Source organism: Cucurbita moschata, unplaced genomic scaffold (genome assembly GCF_002738365.1).
Source record: "Cucurbita moschata cultivar Rifu unplaced genomic scaffold, Cmos_1.0 Cmo_Scf00011, whole genome shotgun sequence".
Classification (NCBI taxonomy): Eukaryota; Viridiplantae; Streptophyta; class Magnoliopsida; order Cucurbitales; family Cucurbitaceae; genus Cucurbita; species Cucurbita moschata.
In genome coordinates this window covers 2344558-2363253 of record NW_019268527.1, presented here as the reverse complement: position 1 = coordinate 2363253, position 18696 = coordinate 2344558, and the positions used below count along the sequence as shown (strand labels likewise).

Below are 18696 nucleotides of genomic sequence, written 5' to 3'. Positions count from 1 at the left end.
TTCATATGAGCATGATTTCAAGTCATATACGTTTGAGATAGTAAGGACCAAAATTATTTTTTAAAATCAGGGTAAAAAAGTTACCTTTATTTTGTTTTAGTGTAGGGTGCTAGCATATTCATATGAGCATGATTTCAAGTCATATACGTTTGAGATAGTAAGGACCAAAATTATTTTTTAAAATCAGGGTAAAAAAGTGGACATTTTGAATGTTTAGGGAATAAAATGCAACAAACTTAAAAAGTTCAAGGACCATAACGAATATTTTGAAAGTTTAGGGACCAAAAAAAAAAAAAAAACTTAAAAAGTTTAGAGACCAAAATGGTTTAAAAACCTTTTTCTTTTAAAGAAAAATCAAAATAGATAGAAAGATCAAGAGAAAGTGTATCGTACATAATTGAAACATGAAGAGAAGAATGGTGAAAACAAAATTGAAATTCAGGAGTTTTGCACAATCTACTGTTCATCCTACCAACCTCAGATAGATAGAAGATTTTGCCGAAAAGGGCCTGTACGGCTAATTTTCTCTTGAAACCCTTCTCAGTATAGCCTGACATATTCATAACAACTGGACCTGAAAAATAAAGAACAATTATCAGAAAGATGAATAGCTTGAATGTTCTTCTTACACCTACCTGTCAATATTTGCTAAAAATATAGTTGAAGAAGCAACTGTGGTAAAGAAACAATAATGAACAAACAATTTAAAGGACACTCGCCCAAAGAGACTACCTACCTATATACATTTACTTTCTTATTAAAATTTTAAGAATAACCCTTCACTTGCTGACTTTACCGTAGAATAGTTCAGTCTATTGAGTAACAGTCGGGAAGTTCCAGGAATGCGAGCTTATACTGAATCAAAGAACTTGGCTGCAATTCAATAGAGTTTTAAATAAAAGGGTGCCCTGTGTCACAACCATACTATGAAAAAAAGTAGGTTGTGACCCTCGTATTGAAACAAATAAAACAGCAACCCTCAAGTGGCCCATCCGGCCATAGCACCAAGACAGACGAGTGCCATGATATGATTGAGGAGGACGACGCATCATCTAACACACCAAAGAGATGTGAATTGAAGCCAACTTGAGGTATAAGTACGACCGAGACACCTAGCGAAATCACTCAGTTTTTCAAGGCAGTTTCACTACTTTCTGATATATAAAGAAAGTTGACTACTTCTACATTACCACCAAGTCCTTTCTCTCAAATCTTTGTCGAGTGAAGACGTAGGGAAGCATGAAGCATGATAGGAACCTCGATTAATTCGTTGATTTCGTCATGTTCAAACAAATTTTCATTTCCTAATTGTGTTTGTTTTTTCGGACGTATAATGTGCTTTCCAAAGTCCCCCTTGCTTACAATAAACTAAAAGTACAAGTGGCATAGAATATCCTGTTACCTTTATCTCTCTCAATCCTTCTTGATACCTCATTCAGAATTTCTGCAACCTGAGTGTCCTCCAATGCAGAAGCTTTTCTCAGCTGAATTAGGTTGGCAACTAATTCAGGGTTGAAAGGTTTCTCATTCAATGCATAACGTATATACTTTCGCAAAATTTCGCCCACACTGAAACCTGTCTGGAGAGGAGATTAGAAGTTATTACAACTCATAATGTGAATTGTCTAGCATGATGTGGTCTGCTAAAAACTATTTTTAATCGTTACTCATAAGCTGACTTAGATCCTTCGGTAAAATCTGGCTCAATTGGATCTATGAGACAATAGGGAAGAACAGAATAGAAAAGCTTTCGATAATACTCATAGAGCTTGTGTAAATTATTTTTCATATGGTAGTTCTTGTTGGCTCCATTCAAACATACTTCCCTTTTGGCCTTACTCAGGTCTAACAAAGTTTTTGTAAGTTTCTTTAGTTCAAGGATTCCGCCTCACTTTGTTGGAAGAATATAATACGTTTAACTGAAATTGCGACGTTATTTGAAGAACTCAAGATATTAGCATCAGATTCAGTTGATGACAAGAATCATCACTTCCCATTAAGAAGGACAGCTTCAACTCTATAAAAGAATTAAAAAAATATAACATATCTAACCTTTTGCACAATTTCAGCAAGAGCCTCCGGCTTTATTTCATCCCTTCCTTTCTCAAGCAACTCATCTACTGACAAGCAGAGAATGGCATTTTTTGAGACCTGAGAAATATCAACCACGATCAGTGTAAACCGTAATTCAAATATAGCTAATAGCTTCCACAAGCCACTAGAACTAAACCCCGATCTCACCCATCTCTATCTCGGTCTCGGTCGAACAACTCCGGTATAACTATCTTCAGGTACACATCCTATTCTATCCTTCATAACGATTTAGCTTTTTAGCTTCAAGTTCGTAAAAATTTAGTTCTTAAATTTAAGTAAATTTACCTCCTATCCTTCAAAATTTTTATAATTTAGTTCCTACCATGAAATTCTATATGAAAAATCTGTGTGATGTAGATGTAGGCACATTGATAAATTGCTCAAAGACAAAATGTGCTGTAAAATTTTATGGACTATATCAATAAATACTGAGATCCAATACTTCACTTTTGATGTATTTTTTCATAGTATATGCTAAATCATTAATAAATTCAAATTATAATCATCCCAAATTTCATACTACAAGAACTAAATTGCTATTTCAAGCAAGAACCTAATGTCTTTCTTAACACAAAGTTGCACAGGGAAGTAGTAATTTGTAAAGCAAGTGAGAGGAAGAAGACCTGTCTCCGGCGTTTTTCTTTAGGGGAATTGAATTTCCGAACAGTCTTAACGAAAGCGATAACAAAAGTGACGCCCAAATACGCAAGAGGAACAGCAAGGAGCCAAGGCAACGAGCTCTGGCCAACCCTAGGGCCAGGAAGTGCCTGAGTGACAGAGCCAGTGAATTCCACGAGGTCCAATGCCTTCTCCTGATACCATGGCAGCTCTTCTTCCACCTCTACGAATTCCTCTTCCTTGGAATCCGTAGATTCCTTCTTCGCTACAGGAACTGCATCGGATTCCTTCTTCTTCGCCGCTGCTAAGAGAAGTTTTGCGCGCTTCGAGAAGTTGAACGGAGAGAAAGGAGAAGGACATGGTGAAAATGGAGATTTGGAAGAGCGAGGAAGCAATTGAGAAGCATAGGAACAGCAACAGCAAGAGGAAGTGAGGGAAGCCATTGGTGAAGGAGGGAGGGAAGCGCTCGCTCTCTGGGGTTTATCGTCTTCAACCGCACCTCAAGGTGCAGACGATTTTGGACATGTCTTCTAGGTTTCTGACGCGGCTTCTTAATTTTTTTTTCCCAATTTTAATAATACATAAATAAATTACAAATTATAATTATAATTTAATTCTACGGTAAAAAATGTTCAAGATTATTAGGAGTAAATCCCACGCTAATTAATTAGTGGAAGAACATGAATTTGGATTTATAAGTAAAGAATATTATTTCCATTTAAATGAGGTCTTTTCGGGAAGCCCAAAGCAAAATTACGAGAGTTTATGCCTAAAATAGACAATCTTCATTCAAATGAGGCCTTCAAGAAGTCCAATGCAAAGCCACGAGAGCTCAAAGTGGACAACATTATAATAAAGCCTTCGAAAAGCCCAAAGCAAAACATTCAAATGAGGCCTTCGAGAAGCCCAATGCAAAGCCATGAGAGCTCACGAGAGCTCAAAGTGGACAATATTATAATAAGGCCTTCGAAAAGCCCAAAGCAAAACAAGAGCTCAAAGTGGACAATATTATATCATTGTGCACCTTCTGACTTTTTATTTTATAATTATGAAGGTTAAATCTTAGCTTTTTTTTTTTACCCAAACACCAACAAATAGAACAGCGGGTTTGAAACCCGAGGGCTACGAAGGGTATGGATAATCGTCCAGGTCTCTTATTAGGAAAGAAAAAAATCAACCCGCTACAACAACCTCCATCGTCGCCGGAGAGATCTTGGTGAGGCGACAACAAACAATTCAATTTTAAGTGTGAAATGACTGAAATAAAAAATTAAGTCAAAACCGTAACTATACATGATAAAAAAAAGTCAACGGTTTATACCTCTCACCTCCACGTGTTAATAAAAACAAATCGAAACGTTACATCACAAATAAATTACTGAAATATAATGGTAAACAAAATTTAAAATATGAATATTTTATGTATGTATGAATGTATATATATTGAATAATAATACATTATGATAATTATAAAATTAAATTCAATAATCATAAACATTTACAAACTACAGACTACATGGTGAATGCTAACTTGCTATAAACCCTAATTAAAACAAGATTTTTGGCAAAGAAATTGAATTTGCTTACATGATGATTTGGGAAGTGCTAGTTCATGTATAACATCACACATTATCTGGCCAAAATTCCCTGAAAAATGCCCTCTCGAATTCCTTCTCTCGAAATAGCCTTTCTTCCTCGAGCATCTTCCTCATCTTTTTCGACATCGCCTTCGCTTTCTTCGACGGAGGACGTTCCTGATGATAAAAAATATTAGTATTACTTGTTAGCTATGATTCTTTTCCTTTTATTTGGTACGAGTAGCATGAACAAATTATATATGCAAAAATGATGACCATGTCAAAATAATGCAATTTCGCACATCGAGCACATTCAAACTTAATCGAACTTCGTGTCGTTAACCCATTCGTGAACTTATGCTAAGCAAGTGATTAATGCGATCCAATATAATTCTGAAATGTTTATGCTAACCAAAAATATGTTTTCATGATACCGAAGCCAATAAGTTAAACTCTTTGGGGGCTACCAAATAATGTAACAGTCTAAGCCCACCGCTAGCAGATATTGTCCTCTTTGGGCTTTCCCTTTCGGGATTTCCCTCAAAGTTTTTAAAATGCGTCTGCTAAAGAGAGGTTTCCACACCTTTTTAAGGAATGCTTCGTTCCCCACATCAACCGAGGTGGGATCTCACACCAATATTCTAAGCTGTTATGTGGTCAATGTTTAGAGAAGGCAAAAAAAACACTACCTATAAATAGAGTCTTGTCTTAGGGGATTCGATAGGAGAGGAATTACGAGACGAGTAACCCAAAGTCGGATCAACTGTAAAGAAGACTAACTGCTACAGTTCTTCATGGTGCTCCCTACATAACTCTTTTCGTAATTAGACTCTTGAAATTAAATCTAATTGGAAGGTATTTTCATAAGCTCCTATTTTTTCGAGATCCTTTCCCGTCTAAACTACACCTAGGAAATCGACGATGGCGATCAAGAACTTGCAGAGAACTTCATATAACAGAAGTTTTACCTGGTTTTTCGTATCAGAGGCTGCAATATCAGTAGTTTCTTTAAGCTTCTTCTTCACTTTATCTGCTCCCAGGCCACGTTTATTATTCTTTACAGATGTCTGTACAGGTTCCAACCTACCCTGCTTGCACGAGAGGTCAAACAGTTAATTTCCAGGAGTAAACAGGAGGGCACTACAATGACCCAGTTACATGATAAGAGGAAAAAAGAACCCCTTTACAAATAAACAAATATATAAAACGAATGTCTTAGGACGATAAAAACGAGGGAATTCAAATAATACATTTAGGACGTAGACGAAAAGACTATACTCGGTAAATTCTTGATGGCGTGGAGTGTACATCAAGAGGAAGATACAAGGACTCTAATATCCAATATGATATCCATATAATGCTACTCTCTAGGAAAGTTCTTGTATTCTTTCTTCCCACGAGATTGCGCTAACGCTCTAAATTTTACCCTTTCTTTTTTGCGCGGTGATCACAAAGGCTACGTGCAAAAATCGAATGAAAAGATACTAATGAATAATTCGAAAATTCTGAAATGATAAGGCACCAAAACCAGCAATAATCTGCTGCTTCTTCCCTGCCCTTGCATAGGATGAGCATGAATCAATCATCCCGACCGACTCTATCAGGAGAGCGAGCAGAAGCTGCTCTACTGGCCGACTCTAGAAAATTTTAGTTTCCTATCCCCACCCCTTTATCCATATATTGAGAAATGGAGGAGGTTCATGGACTTCCCACATGGGGATCAAATTTTTCTGCCATGAGAGTTCTCTGGTAGGTTTTCAGATTAAATTCTTTTATAATCAGCAAACATATATACATATATATACACATACACACATGAAATTTTAGCAGACAGATTTCAGTAATCAACATTTTTTTAAGAAACTGACAGGTTCAAGAATTTCCCAGACGATATCGGTTTTCCCAATGGAAAAATTCCTTGGTCAACCATATCCTAGTCAAATCGGGGATTTCCCCACCTCGACCATTCCCTAATAGCAAAAGTGAAGCAGAGGTTGCCACTGCCTAAACATCATCTTCGATTATCAAACGCAAACTTACTTGCTACACTGCATGAAATTCTCATGTTATAATTTTTTCGAAGTCTAATAAAGGACTTAGAGAGAATGAGTTAAGTCATGGTAGGCACCCCAAAGATTTAGTATCCTACGAGTTATCTAACCAAAAGTAATAGGGTCAGACGGTTGTCCTGTGAAGAACAGTTAGCACGGACACTCACAAATATTTTATAAAATCATCATAAAATAGAAAAACTTCTGAAGTTACTAGACATTTATCTTTGTTTGAGAATCCACTCTCTCCTTTCTTTCCTTTTATCCCCATATATAAGCCTACTCATTATTAGCTTAGATATGCCCATATTAACGCATTAAAATTTTGTTAGTTGTATAAAGTTATGTTGCGACGGAACATCAAAGGTCTAATTTCCAGTTTCGTTAAGTATGTAGTGAAAATATATCGCAAATGTACGGGTTAAGTATTGTTTCTAATCAAACAATTGCAGTACAACTAGTTTTAAAATTATTGAACAATGACTAATTTTATTTAGAGTATATGATAAAGCGTGAAAACTATAAGCGAAATAACCTGCTCGGAAATTCCAAGGCCTGTTCCTTCCCTCCAACCATGCTTCTTCAAAAGCTTCAAGAAAGACAACAAAAACAACACAAAGAGAAGTCAGTATACAAATTGAAGCTCAAAGATTGGACGGAATAACATCAATAGAAAAATGAAGAGGTATAAAATGGGGAATAGAATCTAAGCATGATTTAGAAATTCATATACGTAACAGTGAGTCAAAGAGAGAGAAAACCTGAAACCCTATGTTCGAGGAATCGATGGCTGTAGCAGAAACAGACCCCCCTGAGCCTGACTCCAAATCCATCCTTCCTCCTGTGACACCATGATCAAAGACATCATCATCCCAAAGTAAAATGATGGCATGTAAAAATTTAGGGTCTTCCTGTGAATGAATTGTGAAATCCAAAATGAAAGGTTTTACGTTAACAAATGTTTGAATGAGGAGAAAAAAGAGTAATCTCCCTAAAAGCCAAAGATTATAGTCCTCTGCTCTACTAACTGAGCTATACCGGCCATTTCTGACACATTATCTTTATTTATTTTCATAGCAGATTTGAACCGGTAACAGGAAAATTTTCAGTCCTCTGCTCTACTAACTGAGCTATACCGGCCATTTCCTTTCCGACACATTAGACGTATTTTCAATAGCGGATTTGAACCGGTAACAGGAAGATTTTCAGTCCTTTGCTCTACCAATTGAGCTATACCGGCCATTTCCTTTCCGACTTCAAGAAATGGCAGATCTATTCACTCTATCAATAACCGAGCCGGATCTGGTGTATCATAAGGGATTTGCCTTTTCTATTGATTCCTACGGATTGGATGGATCTTATATATATCGTCCAATGAAGTACCACATGAGTGGATATATAGGAATCCAAATCCGCCGAATCACTCATGTTATGATCTTCTACATCCTAGGTCTTCCCGTTCCTTCATCTGGCTTATGTTCTTCATGTAGCATTCAGACCGAATGACTCTATGAAATTACGTCGATACTTCCACATATTACGGGTAACGTAGGAGACATCTCTATAGTAGTTGATGATTATAAAATTAGAACAATTCTGAATTCGCCTCAAATTGAAGTCTAAAATAAGTAAATCCCTTGATTAAAGAGTAATTGGAAATTACTAAGGTTTCGTTTTGATCTAAAGAAATGAGGTTTCTTTCGTTTTGTTTGTTTGATCACTACCTACAAATACAAACGAATTTAACCATCTTTTTTCCATAGAGCTTTCTTGCCCCTATTTTCATCAAAATACAATAGATGAAAAAAAAAGCACCTGTATCCCAATTGGCAAGAATAAAGGACGTACTGTAATTATAAATTCCTTGGATCTTTTTTTTTTTGTGTCCGAGTTAGTTTGTGTGCACCTCGACAAATTTCACCGAACAATTGTCTACCTAACTACATTTGGTTGACATGAAAACTCATAGGATATTAAATCCTAGGTAGGTGGCCACCATAGATTGAACTCATTCCATCTTATTTTGCCCATGTGACCACTAGTCCAACCTTGGCCCCACGATGGTTCATAAATTCCTTAGATCAATGATCCCATAAAAGAGCTTTGAGTACATTTGTTAAACCTCGTACCAACATTAAATGTAACAAAAGTTCCAACGTGGGGCATGGCCCAACAATTAAATCAATCTTATAAGAGGTCATCCGGTCGAATTCCCTCACCCACGTACATTGTAATGTTCTCAAATCCAACAGAACCAAAAAAATCAGAAGTCATGAGAACGTGCTTTTGTAGTCGACAAAAAACCAACCAGTGTAATAATGATATTTAACTATTGACCATGTGTCTGAGTTGTATGTTGTATGTCTTCCCCAATATAGAGCACCACTTCGATGAGATAGATAGAAATGTTACTTATCAAAAACTCATAATATCTATTTGAAAATGGACTAGCTCCTGAATTTATCAAATATCTAGTCAGAAGTAGTCCGTGCACAATCCTACCAAATAGACGAGTCTATAAATTCAAAACTCCTGTTCTTTAGCCATACTTCGCATCAAGCTCTTTACATTTAAACTGACGGCCATACTTCGAAATCAATCAATACAAATATACGCAGGTCCAAAGATTACTACATGAATTACGTTTAAAAATAAAAAAATAAAAAAAAAAAGGTAAGATTTTTGGGTGGGGACACACGTGATACATGCCAAAACTTTGGCTTCAATATGAACAACTCTGAGATGTGAAGTTAATCAGATAGTGCAGCTAGGAGAGATGGCAGTGAATGTGAAGATCATTAGCGAGGAAAAGATCAGACCTTCTGGTCTCCAACGCTGGAAACCCAAAAACATCTGAAATTCTCCTTCTTAGATCAGCTAGCTCTGCCTGTTTATGTACCCGTCCTTCTTTTCTACGCTCCAGGGGGCGATGACAATCAAACATCCAAGTCCCGCCACCTGAAAGCTTCCTTATCCAAGGCATTAGCCCAATACTATCCATTCGCTGGCCGAGTTCAAGACAATAATGTTTCAATCCATTGCAACGACCAGGGAGCCATCTATGTGGAAGCCCAAGTCAACTGCCGTCTCTCTGATGTACTCAATCAACTCAATGTCACTCACTCAACCAATTCCTCCCCTTCTCCATCGCATCCTCCGACTCTGCCAAAGCCTGCATTCTGCTTGTCCAAACCACGTCGTTCCAATGCAGTGGCATGACAATTGGCTTGCTCATGTCCCACAAAATCACCGACGCCTCATCGATTAGCTCGTTCATCAACACCTGGACTGCCATTGCCGTGGCAGGGGATTGAAACATTATTGTCTTGAACTCAGGCCAGCGAATGGATAGTATTGGGCTAATGCCTTGGATAAGGAAGCTTTCAGGCGCCGGACTTGGATGTTTGATTGTCATCGCCGCCTGGAGCGTAGAAAAGAAAGACGGGTACATAAACAGGCAGAGCTAGCTGATCTAAGAAGGAGAATTTCAGATGTTTTTGGGTTTCCGGCGTTGGAGAGGAAGGTCTGATCTTTTCCTCGCTAATGATCTTCACACTCACTGCCATCTCTCCTAGCTACACTATCTGATTAACTTCGCATCTCAGAGTTGTTCATACTAAAGCCAAAGTTTTGGCATGTATCACGAAATAAACCAAATTCAAAATACAATAATCGCGTAATACGTAATTCTTCGAGAACAAAAGTGAAAAATTAAGAAGAGGCTAACCTGGACAGAACTTTTGGATGATCTTGATGTCCAGTGGGGAAAAAAAAACGGAAGGTAAAATTCTTAAAAGACTGATACGTTGCCAAACCCTAATCGAATTTAAAACTTGTAGAACTTTCGCACTTCCTCCAAACCCTAATCGAATTCAAAACTTGTAGAACTTCCGCACTTCCTCCAAACCCTATTCGAATTCAAAACTTGTAGAACTTTCGCACTTCCTCCAAACCCTAGCGTTTCAAGTCTTCGCCCCTTTTCCTGCTGAACGGAGAACGCCGTGAAGCTTCTCAACTAAAATTTCTCGCGCGCTCTCCCTCTGCCTCGGCGATCATGAATTTCAGATAATCCAACGGGTCGGTTCCCGTTAAGCCCGGTCCAATTGGATCGAACAACCGGCTTTAAAAAACCGGTTTTTGGAGGATAGAGAAAATAAAAATATAAATGACGGAAATTAACTCAATGTTAGTCGTAAAATTTTACACGGTTAGATGTACGATATTTTTTTTTAATTTAATATTTATATTATAAAATAATTTTTTGTAAATAAATTTTGAAGTAACGTCTAATGATCATCATGCATGACCACCTCGTAGTAATCTCGATTAACAATTATTTGGTCGTAATCTCGATCAATAATTATTTTTACTTGTTTAGATTTTGACGATTGTTCCGAGCTCTCGAAAGGAGGATAGAGCAATTTTTTTCTCTGTTATGTTGTCCCGTCGCCTTCAGTACCTTGTAAATACCCAATCACAAAAATAGTCAAATACTAACTCGATATTCTTTGACTAGAATTGTTGGTGGCACGTGGATGTCTCAACACGTACACATGACATCATGTGACGTATTTATTAAACAACAGTTAAGACAAACGTTGTAATAAAAGATCGTGCACAAACAAAAGATAGATTGACAGTAAACGATGACACAACTCGACAAGCTTTTAATAAATAACTGCACGAATCGTATAATATATTATTTTTATTGCATGATAACGTGTAATATGTTGTCATTTTCGGAATAATATTGTGTTTTTTATCCATAGTATCTTAAATTTAATTCAATAAATATTATATTTAGTCGCGTAAAATTGCATTATTCAAATTATTGGAATATAATAAAAAAGTTAAAAATTAAAAAAAAAATTGAATTTATGTTATAATTATTAAAGTTTAAAAATTATATTTAATTCAATAAATAGTATATTAGTTACGTTAAATTATGTTATTCAAATTATAGGAATGTAATAAAAATGTTAAAAATTCAAATAAAAAATATATAATTATTAAAGTTTAAAAATTGTATTTAATTCAGTAAATATTATATTCAATTTAATTCAAATGTGATAAAAATGTTAAAAATTAAATAAAAAAACATTTGAATTTATGTTATAATTATTAAAGTTTAAAATTTATATTTAATTCAATAAATATTATATTCCGTGACACTAAATTGTGTTATTCAAATTACAGAAATGTAATAAAAATATTAAAAATTCAAATTAAAAAAACATTTGAGTTTATGTTGTAGTTATTAAAGATTAAAAATTATATTTAATTTAGTAAATATTATATTCACAAATTATATGAATGTAATAAAAATGTTAAAAATTAAAAAAAAAACACATTTGAATTTACTTTAGAAGTATTAAAGTTTAGAAATTATATTTAATTCCGTAAATATTATATTCGATTACGTTAAAATGTTAAAAATTAAAATAAAAAAAAAACATTTAAATTTAGTTATTTTTATTGAATAAATATTATATTAAATTACGTTAAATTGTAATAAAAATGTTAAAAAGTCATACGACTATATAATATACGATGTTGATTGAATCATAATATTATTATTTATTTATTTGTTAATATATATTTTAAAAAATTTATTTATAGAACAAAGTTCTTTTGTTAAGAAATTAACCGAAGGGCGCGGACGAAGAGTGGGATAGATCTGTCTGGTCAGCGTCGGCTCGTTCCACTGAAATTTTCAATTTCAATCGGAGTTCTTGTTCTTGTTGTTCTTCTTCTTCTCTCTCTTGGATTGTTTTGTTCTTCTCGCGCCATTTTCACTCTTCTGTTGCTGGCAATCCGAGGAACAGAGACATGGATTTGGACCAGTGGATCGTTAAGGTCAAGGAAGGCCAGCATCTTCTTGAAGATGAACTTCAACTTCTTTGCGAATATGTAAGGTTTTCTTGTTCTTAATCCCAACCACAACCTGGTTTTCTTTTTGTTTGCGATTAATCTTGAAAACCTTATGTATTTGAGGATAGTTAGGGTTGATACATTTTGGAACCTCGTGTGTGTAGTAAACCCCTTGCGTATCTTCATTGATGCTGCGGCTTTTGCTTCTACTACCGGGGGTTATGCTTTGTGTTCTGTGGATGGAATTTTTAGTTTATACAGCTTTTAGTTTGAATCTCTCGCGTAGCTCACCGGTTTGTACTTCAATGAAGTTTTGGAGAAATGGATGTCGAGGTTGTTGGTTGTGTTCTCAGAGATCAGTTGGAGGTTTAGACGTGAAATTCTGATTGGAAATTTGCAACATGGTGTTTGTGCTTCGTGTATATCGACGAGGATGTGTGATACGTTCACTCGCTTTGTATTATAAACGATTTTGTCGGTTGAATCTTGAAAGATTTTCATTGGACGTTGTCTGCCTTATTATGTATTTCTATAGGACCCTCATTGGCAATATCTGTATGTGTGTGTGCATTCGTGTTAGCAATTTTCGATACTAAGTTTTCCTGTTATGGCTGCTTACTTTCTGCATAACAGGTAAAAGAGATCCTCATTGAAGAATCTAATGTGCAACCTGTCAACAGTCCTGTAACGGTCTGTGGTGACATTCACGGTCAGTTCCATGACCTGATGAAACTTTTTCAGACTGGAGGTCATGTACCAGAGACAAATTATATCTTCATGGTATGTTTTATACTTTCTGGACAATTTATGACGCAGTCACTTGCTGATTCCATGCGGTGGTTAACATTATCATTGATCATTCATTGTCAGGGTGATTTTGTTGATCGAGGTTATAACAGTCTCGAAGTATTTACTATTCTTTTGCTTCTTAAAGCCAGGTAATGTTTTATGCATGCTTCTGGGTTTGAAAATGCTTTCCATTTTTGCAAGATCATATAAAATCACAGTTTCTTTCTTTACAATTTATTTTTTTTGGCGTTGGGGTATTTGTTTAATTTTTTGCTCGTTTAAGCTGAAGATGGATGCACCTTTTGTTTCTGGCTTTCAGCAAGGTTGTCCAACATGAAGTAAATTAAGGTCGATGAAATAAATAACTCTGAAATAGCTCAATTGATTAGCAAAACAAGGATTAAAAGAAAGTGTATCATTTATACTTAACACATGCACATAAATGTTAGGTGTCAATTTTATTCATATGGGTTATTAAATGGATCATTTCTATGATGGTCATCTTGTTGTATGTAAAGTTCATGGGCAGTTTTGTTTCTATTTCTTATTAATGGCAATTCAAAAGGAGGATTTATGTGATTAGCAGCCTAAATATTTTATTTGAATTTATAGTATCGTATTTCAGTTTATATTAAACATTACATGCAGATATTTGTTGTATTTATTTATTTCTTTGCAATTTTTGTGAGAAGAGAGTCTTGCTCATTTTATCACTTGGCCTTTGTTTGGGTTGCACTTATTTGTCACCTATAAGCACAAAAGACATCCTAAAAATGATTTGGCTATGGATTGGGTTTTCTATTCTGTTATTTGCTATGACGTTGTTTGGGAAAACCAACAATTTCCTTTCTTAACAAAATTTATTTGTCTTCTTAGATATCCAGCTAACATCACACTCTTACGAGGAAACCATGAGAGCAGACAGCTTACTCAGGTTTGAATTTTTTGTTTAGGTTATTGTTGAGGTCACGTTGCTATCTCTCTCTCTTATAAAGTAACATATTTTAAACCTTCATATCTTCAATGGAAAAGAAAGGAGATGAATCTCTGCTTTTAAGAAAAGAAGGGAGATGAATATTTGCAATGATGGATGAGTTGGAGAATTTAGGCCCGCAACAATACATGTTTCCATCTCATCAATTTCTTTTTCCCTCCTGAAAACAGTTGAGAAAATGCCTTTTCTCAAGTGCACAAACATTCTGAAAGCCCTTATAAATAGTAAAACGCATGGGAGAATTTAGGCATTCAACAACCTATGTTTCTATCTCCGTCCAATGTTCCTTTTCCTTCTGAAAACAGAATCGAGAAAATGCCTTAACAGAAGGACACAAGTATTCAGAAAGTCCTTACAATCAACAAATACTATGGTCATCCTTGCATTTGCTTGTATTCTGCATCAACTCACTGGCACCTCAATTTTATCCATATATCTGCCTTTTTTTGGCTGAAGCATTGATAGTTAGTAAAATTGTGCAATAAAACTTTCCTTCTCATGTAGTTTTTGTAATTAATGTTAACTTTTAATATGGTAGCAAACACCTTGAATTCAAGTTCAATTCGGTAAGGAGATGGGTTTAAAATCCGTTGAGGTCATGAAATTGGGATAATCATATATTAGGAGACTGATTTTAGTCCTAGATTTGAATTTAGTGAATAGAAGCTTGGAGGATTTTGGAGTTTGGGAACAAGAATTAATTGATTAACTCTGTTTGGAAACAGCTATAAAGTCTCTGGCATTCTGTTGCGCTCTGGTTCTAAAATCCTGTTTATACTCATTTTCCACAGCCATAGTTCCAGTCCTTTTTGTTAACATCGAACTTACTGAGTCGAGATCATTTTATTGCTCCTTAGTTTATTGAAAACTTCTATCTTCATACTTCGTTGATAACATGAATTTTATATGAAGGTTTGAACTTCATTGTAATATGCATGGTGCTGTGACTTTCTTGCTAGGTCTATGGTTTTTATGACGAGTGCCAGAGAAAGTATGGAAACGCGAATGTGTGGCGGTACTGTACAGATGTTTTTGACTACTTGACACTCTCAGCAATTATAGACGGAACTGTAACCTCTCTCTCCTTTGTTCCCCTTCAAAACCCCCATTCATGATGTGTGATTCAGTGTGCATGGATATATGCAATTGATTTCATTATTGCGTGAGTTTTCCTCGACTGTTTATTAGTAGTGGGTGCCCTTATGTATTGCATTTTTTTTTTTCCATCTCAGGTTCTCTGTGTCCATGGAGGACTCTCTCCTGATGTTCGAACCATAGATCAGGTTTTCTTATATTCTTTCAAATGATAATCTGTCTTTCTCTTGTCCATACCTTTTCTTATGACACTCACTTTATAATATGTATGCATCAAATTCTTCATGTGAAGAGGGATAAAATATATGAATATGCGTTTACCTATTCCTTATCCATAGAAAATGATTATGAATTGTCCAACCTTTCATATGTGCTTGGGAAGCATTTCAGAAATTAATTAGTTGCAACAATTAATTTGATTTCATCACGTAGAAAGCAATTGGTTAGGAAAGAGAGCATATGCTAGTCTTGGAACTTTGACCATAACTTTTTCCATAGGAGCATACCTGTTTAAGGGGTCAGCGCTTTCTTACGGTAGGAAGGCTCCAAAAAGCAGTTTATCATGACTTATTGTTTGTTTATTTGCACGCTCATTCAGAAGATTTCATTTTACCATTGCTGATTGAGACTTTCTGCATGATCTGCTAATATTAATAGAGTCCTCTTATTGGTATTTAGATCTGTGCAGATCCCTTGAAAGAAATGAAGGGAAAAAAATTATATAATTGCAGCGTATCACTTGCCTACAAACACTTCCACACACCTTACAAATCCACCTTTGAAATTCTATAATGCCTGATGTGATATGATTTCTTCTATGATCTGTTGAATAATGTTTGTTAATCCTGTTTGCCAATGGATCTGTTTGAAATTTTACTAGCTTGAGGCCTTTTTTCCACCATTTTTCCTCTGCGACAGATACGTGTGATTGATAGAAATTGTGAAATTCCACATGAGGGACCTTTTTGTGATCTTATGTGGAGTGATCCAGAAGATATTGAAACATGGGCAGTTAGTCCACGAGGAGCCGGTTGGCTTTTTGGTTCCAGAGTTACTTCTGAGGTAATTTTATCTGTTTTAAAGTTCAACCATATAACTTTCTACAGAGCTGATGCAGATACTAACTATTGCAGTTCAATCACATTAATAATCTTGATTTGGTTTGCCGAGCACATCAACTTGTACAAGAAGGTCTCAAGTACATGTTTCAGGATAAAGGCCTTGTAACTGTAAGATTTAGAGCAAAATCTATTCTCTCTCTCTATAATAATAGACTTTATCTAGTTGATTGAGTTATTTTGTCCTTGAATTTGCAGGTATGGTCTGCTCCAAATTATTGTTATCGTTGTGGGAATGTAGCTTCTATATTGAGCTTTAATGAGAATATGGTGAGTATTCACTTGCCCATTTTAGTCATTATTTTTTATATTTTAAAAAGAACGTATTGTTCTATCGATGTTTTAATCCGTTGAACTTACAATTTTGATGTTGACTTTTTCAACGTTTTTCGATCTCTCTCCCACATTTTTATGGTCAAAATAGGGGGTAGCCCATTGAATAATTTCTCCATCTTTAGAGGTTTGAACCCCGGGTCGAAATAAACGTATTTCAAATTATTTTTTTCCTTCTAAACAATGGTTTTAGAATATGCTTTCATGGGAATTATATGCAAGTTTCTTACTCAACAAACCGATTGTTAACTTCAAACAGGAAAGAGAAGTGAAGTTCTTCACTGAGACAGAGGAGAATAATCAGATGAGAGGCCCAAGAACAGGAGTTCCATATTTCTTATGATAAAGGAAAAGGGGTGCTGATGGTTGACCATAATTGTGATAGTATCAAGCTATATCATGTTCGGGCGATACATCTCTTAAACGACGATACCTTAAACTTGTTGTTTGCAGGTAGATCATTGTTCAGCTTGGGTGGATGTTTCCTCCTAGGCTGATCAGATAGATATTTTGGGCTGTGAATTACGTTGGCAGTAGGTAATTTATTTTATTCAGCAGTTTGCATTCATAGTATGGTTTTTGTTGTTGGGACATCTTTAAATCCATTTGTGTATTACTATTGAAAGAAAGAAAATCTCAGCCAGCCACGCCTGTGCATTATATACTGCCTGTTCAGCATGTTTTTACAACTCAAATTCTGACATTAATCAATGTAGAATGTAGCCATGGGATTACTATATTTGTGTTACTTCAGGAAATGCCATAATTTTCTTCGACTGGCATCGTATTTTTCGTTTGAGCTTAACCTTTTGATCGAAGATGTAATGTTTGAACCAGTTATGATTTGGTCATGTTGACTCGTGTCATCGAATTTGTAACGTGCATACTTGTATTATTGATAGGTTTTATTGAATGTCCTCTAAAGCCCCATGGAGTGAAGGGCATGTGTAGCATTCTTTTCGTAGTAGCTGAATGTTGTATCGGGTTACTTGCGTTGGATGGTGTCTCGTAGTGAGGGTCTTGTTTTTATGGTATCTCCGATTTGATTACGGTACATGGAACCAATAAACGTATGGATTTATGAGAAATTTCATTAGAGGTGTTGGGTGACTCTCCTAGTATCTTATTCTAAGAGAGGTCGTAGGAAGACAACAATCTCTACCGTCATTAATAAAATTACATAACTTCATCCTTATTTTATTGACACTGCAAATTTACTGTCGTGCTTTGGTGCTTTATATTCTTGCCATAAGAAATTTATGTTGTGATAAGTAAGAAAATAATGTATATCATCTCACTAAACTATGACTTGACTTGATGTATGTTGTATGTCACACGAGTATGGATTGCTTCTCCACCGCTCCTGTCTTTTCATTGATTTTTAACAATGTTAGCATGTGTTAGCACATAGTAAGGTCAATGATATGCATACAAGCCCACCTCGCGAAATCGTGCACATGTGCATGAACCATGTGTACGAAAGTACTATGCATCCAACATTGCCAAAAAAAAGAAAAAAAGTAAAACCCAAATAATGATTATGAAAAGAAAATCTCACCTGTCATTAAACACGTTGCATGTTGTTGCATTTTACAACCTCGACAATGAGGACACATACCGAATATTTTTAAATACTCATCTTCTGTCTATTATATTTTTAAGTAAAGACGAGAATTTCATGTACAAATGACGGGTTTTCTTTTTGTTCCAGTTATATATTTTTTTTATAAGATTGTTTTTTAAAGAAATAGTCATGACATGCACGTGGTAATAGTTTAAAAAAGTAGAATCGTTACAGCTAGTGATGTGTTCGGGTAGTATCTAGAAACATAATATCTCAAAACCCTTACCCCCAAACAGCCTAGTGTATAGTTGTTGATTGGGTCATAGGGCTTTGAGATATTTTTGTTTAACCAATGAGATTGAGAAGCATGGCTGCCCATGTCCGGTCAGGGAATCCGCTTACGTAATACCCTGCCCCGATGCCCTATTATTTATTCAAGATTTGATATTTTTTTAAAATACTATAAAATATTTGATTCCTTAAAAATAATAATTTTTCAATTTGATTTTGGTCTTGTTAAATAAAAATAATAATTCTTGGATTAAAATTTTCGAAATGATTGGGTTGGTGACGGGAGCAATTCGAGTTCTCA

The 18696-nt window shown here is 35.4% G+C and overlaps 3 protein-coding genes across 4 annotated transcripts in view; 1 reads left to right on the top strand and 2 right to left on the bottom strand.

Annotated features, from left to right (window-relative positions):
- The window catches only part of LOC111449477, a 4802-nt gene extending 1541 nt beyond the window's left edge, over positions 1-3261 (bottom strand). The window contains exons 1-4 of the mRNA XM_023089386.1: positions 2718-3261; positions 2053-2151; positions 1403-1580; positions 477-574 (exon numbers count right to left, since the gene is read on the bottom strand). Coding sequence (XP_022945154.1) covers positions 477-574; positions 1403-1580; positions 2053-2151; positions 2718-3155 — 813 coding nt within the window. The 5' untranslated portion in view covers positions 3156-3261. The remainder of the gene's footprint in view (positions 1-476; positions 575-1402; positions 1581-2052; positions 2152-2717) is intronic.
- Positions 3262-4170: 909 nt separating this feature from the next.
- Positions 4171-10392, bottom strand: LOC111449480 (G patch domain and ankyrin repeat-containing protein 1 homolog). Of its 2 annotated transcripts, none has more exons than XM_023089388.1 (5): positions 10068-10392; positions 7102-7181; positions 6876-6929; positions 5258-5377; positions 4171-4466 (listed from the first exon to the last, which is right to left on the bottom strand). In XM_023089388.1, exons 2-5 carry the CDS (start codon positions 7171-7173, stop codon positions 4335-4337), a joined length of 378 nt encoding a protein of 125 aa, XP_022945156.1. In that variant the 5' UTR covers positions 7174-7181; positions 10068-10392; the 3' UTR covers positions 4171-4334. The 2 variants fall into 2 exon arrangements, with proteins under 2 accessions (XP_022945156.1, XP_022945157.1); XM_023089389.1 differs by lacking the exon at positions 10068-10392 and adding an exon at positions 8189-8882.
- Positions 10393-11953: 1561 nt separating this feature from the next.
- Positions 11954-17274, top strand: LOC111449478 (phytochrome-associated serine/threonine-protein phosphatase). The gene is made up of 11 exons (XM_023089387.1): positions 11954-12024; positions 12166-12250; positions 12845-12991; positions 13082-13149; positions 13877-13934; positions 14954-15064; positions 15227-15277; positions 16008-16151; positions 16223-16318; positions 16406-16477; positions 16800-17274. The coding sequence occupies exons 2-11, from the start codon at positions 12170-12172 to the stop codon at positions 16881-16883; spliced, it is 912 nt and encodes a 303-aa protein (XP_022945155.1). The 5' UTR covers positions 11954-12024; positions 12166-12169; the 3' UTR covers positions 16884-17274.
- The last annotated feature ends 1422 nt before the right edge of the window (positions 17275-18696 follow it).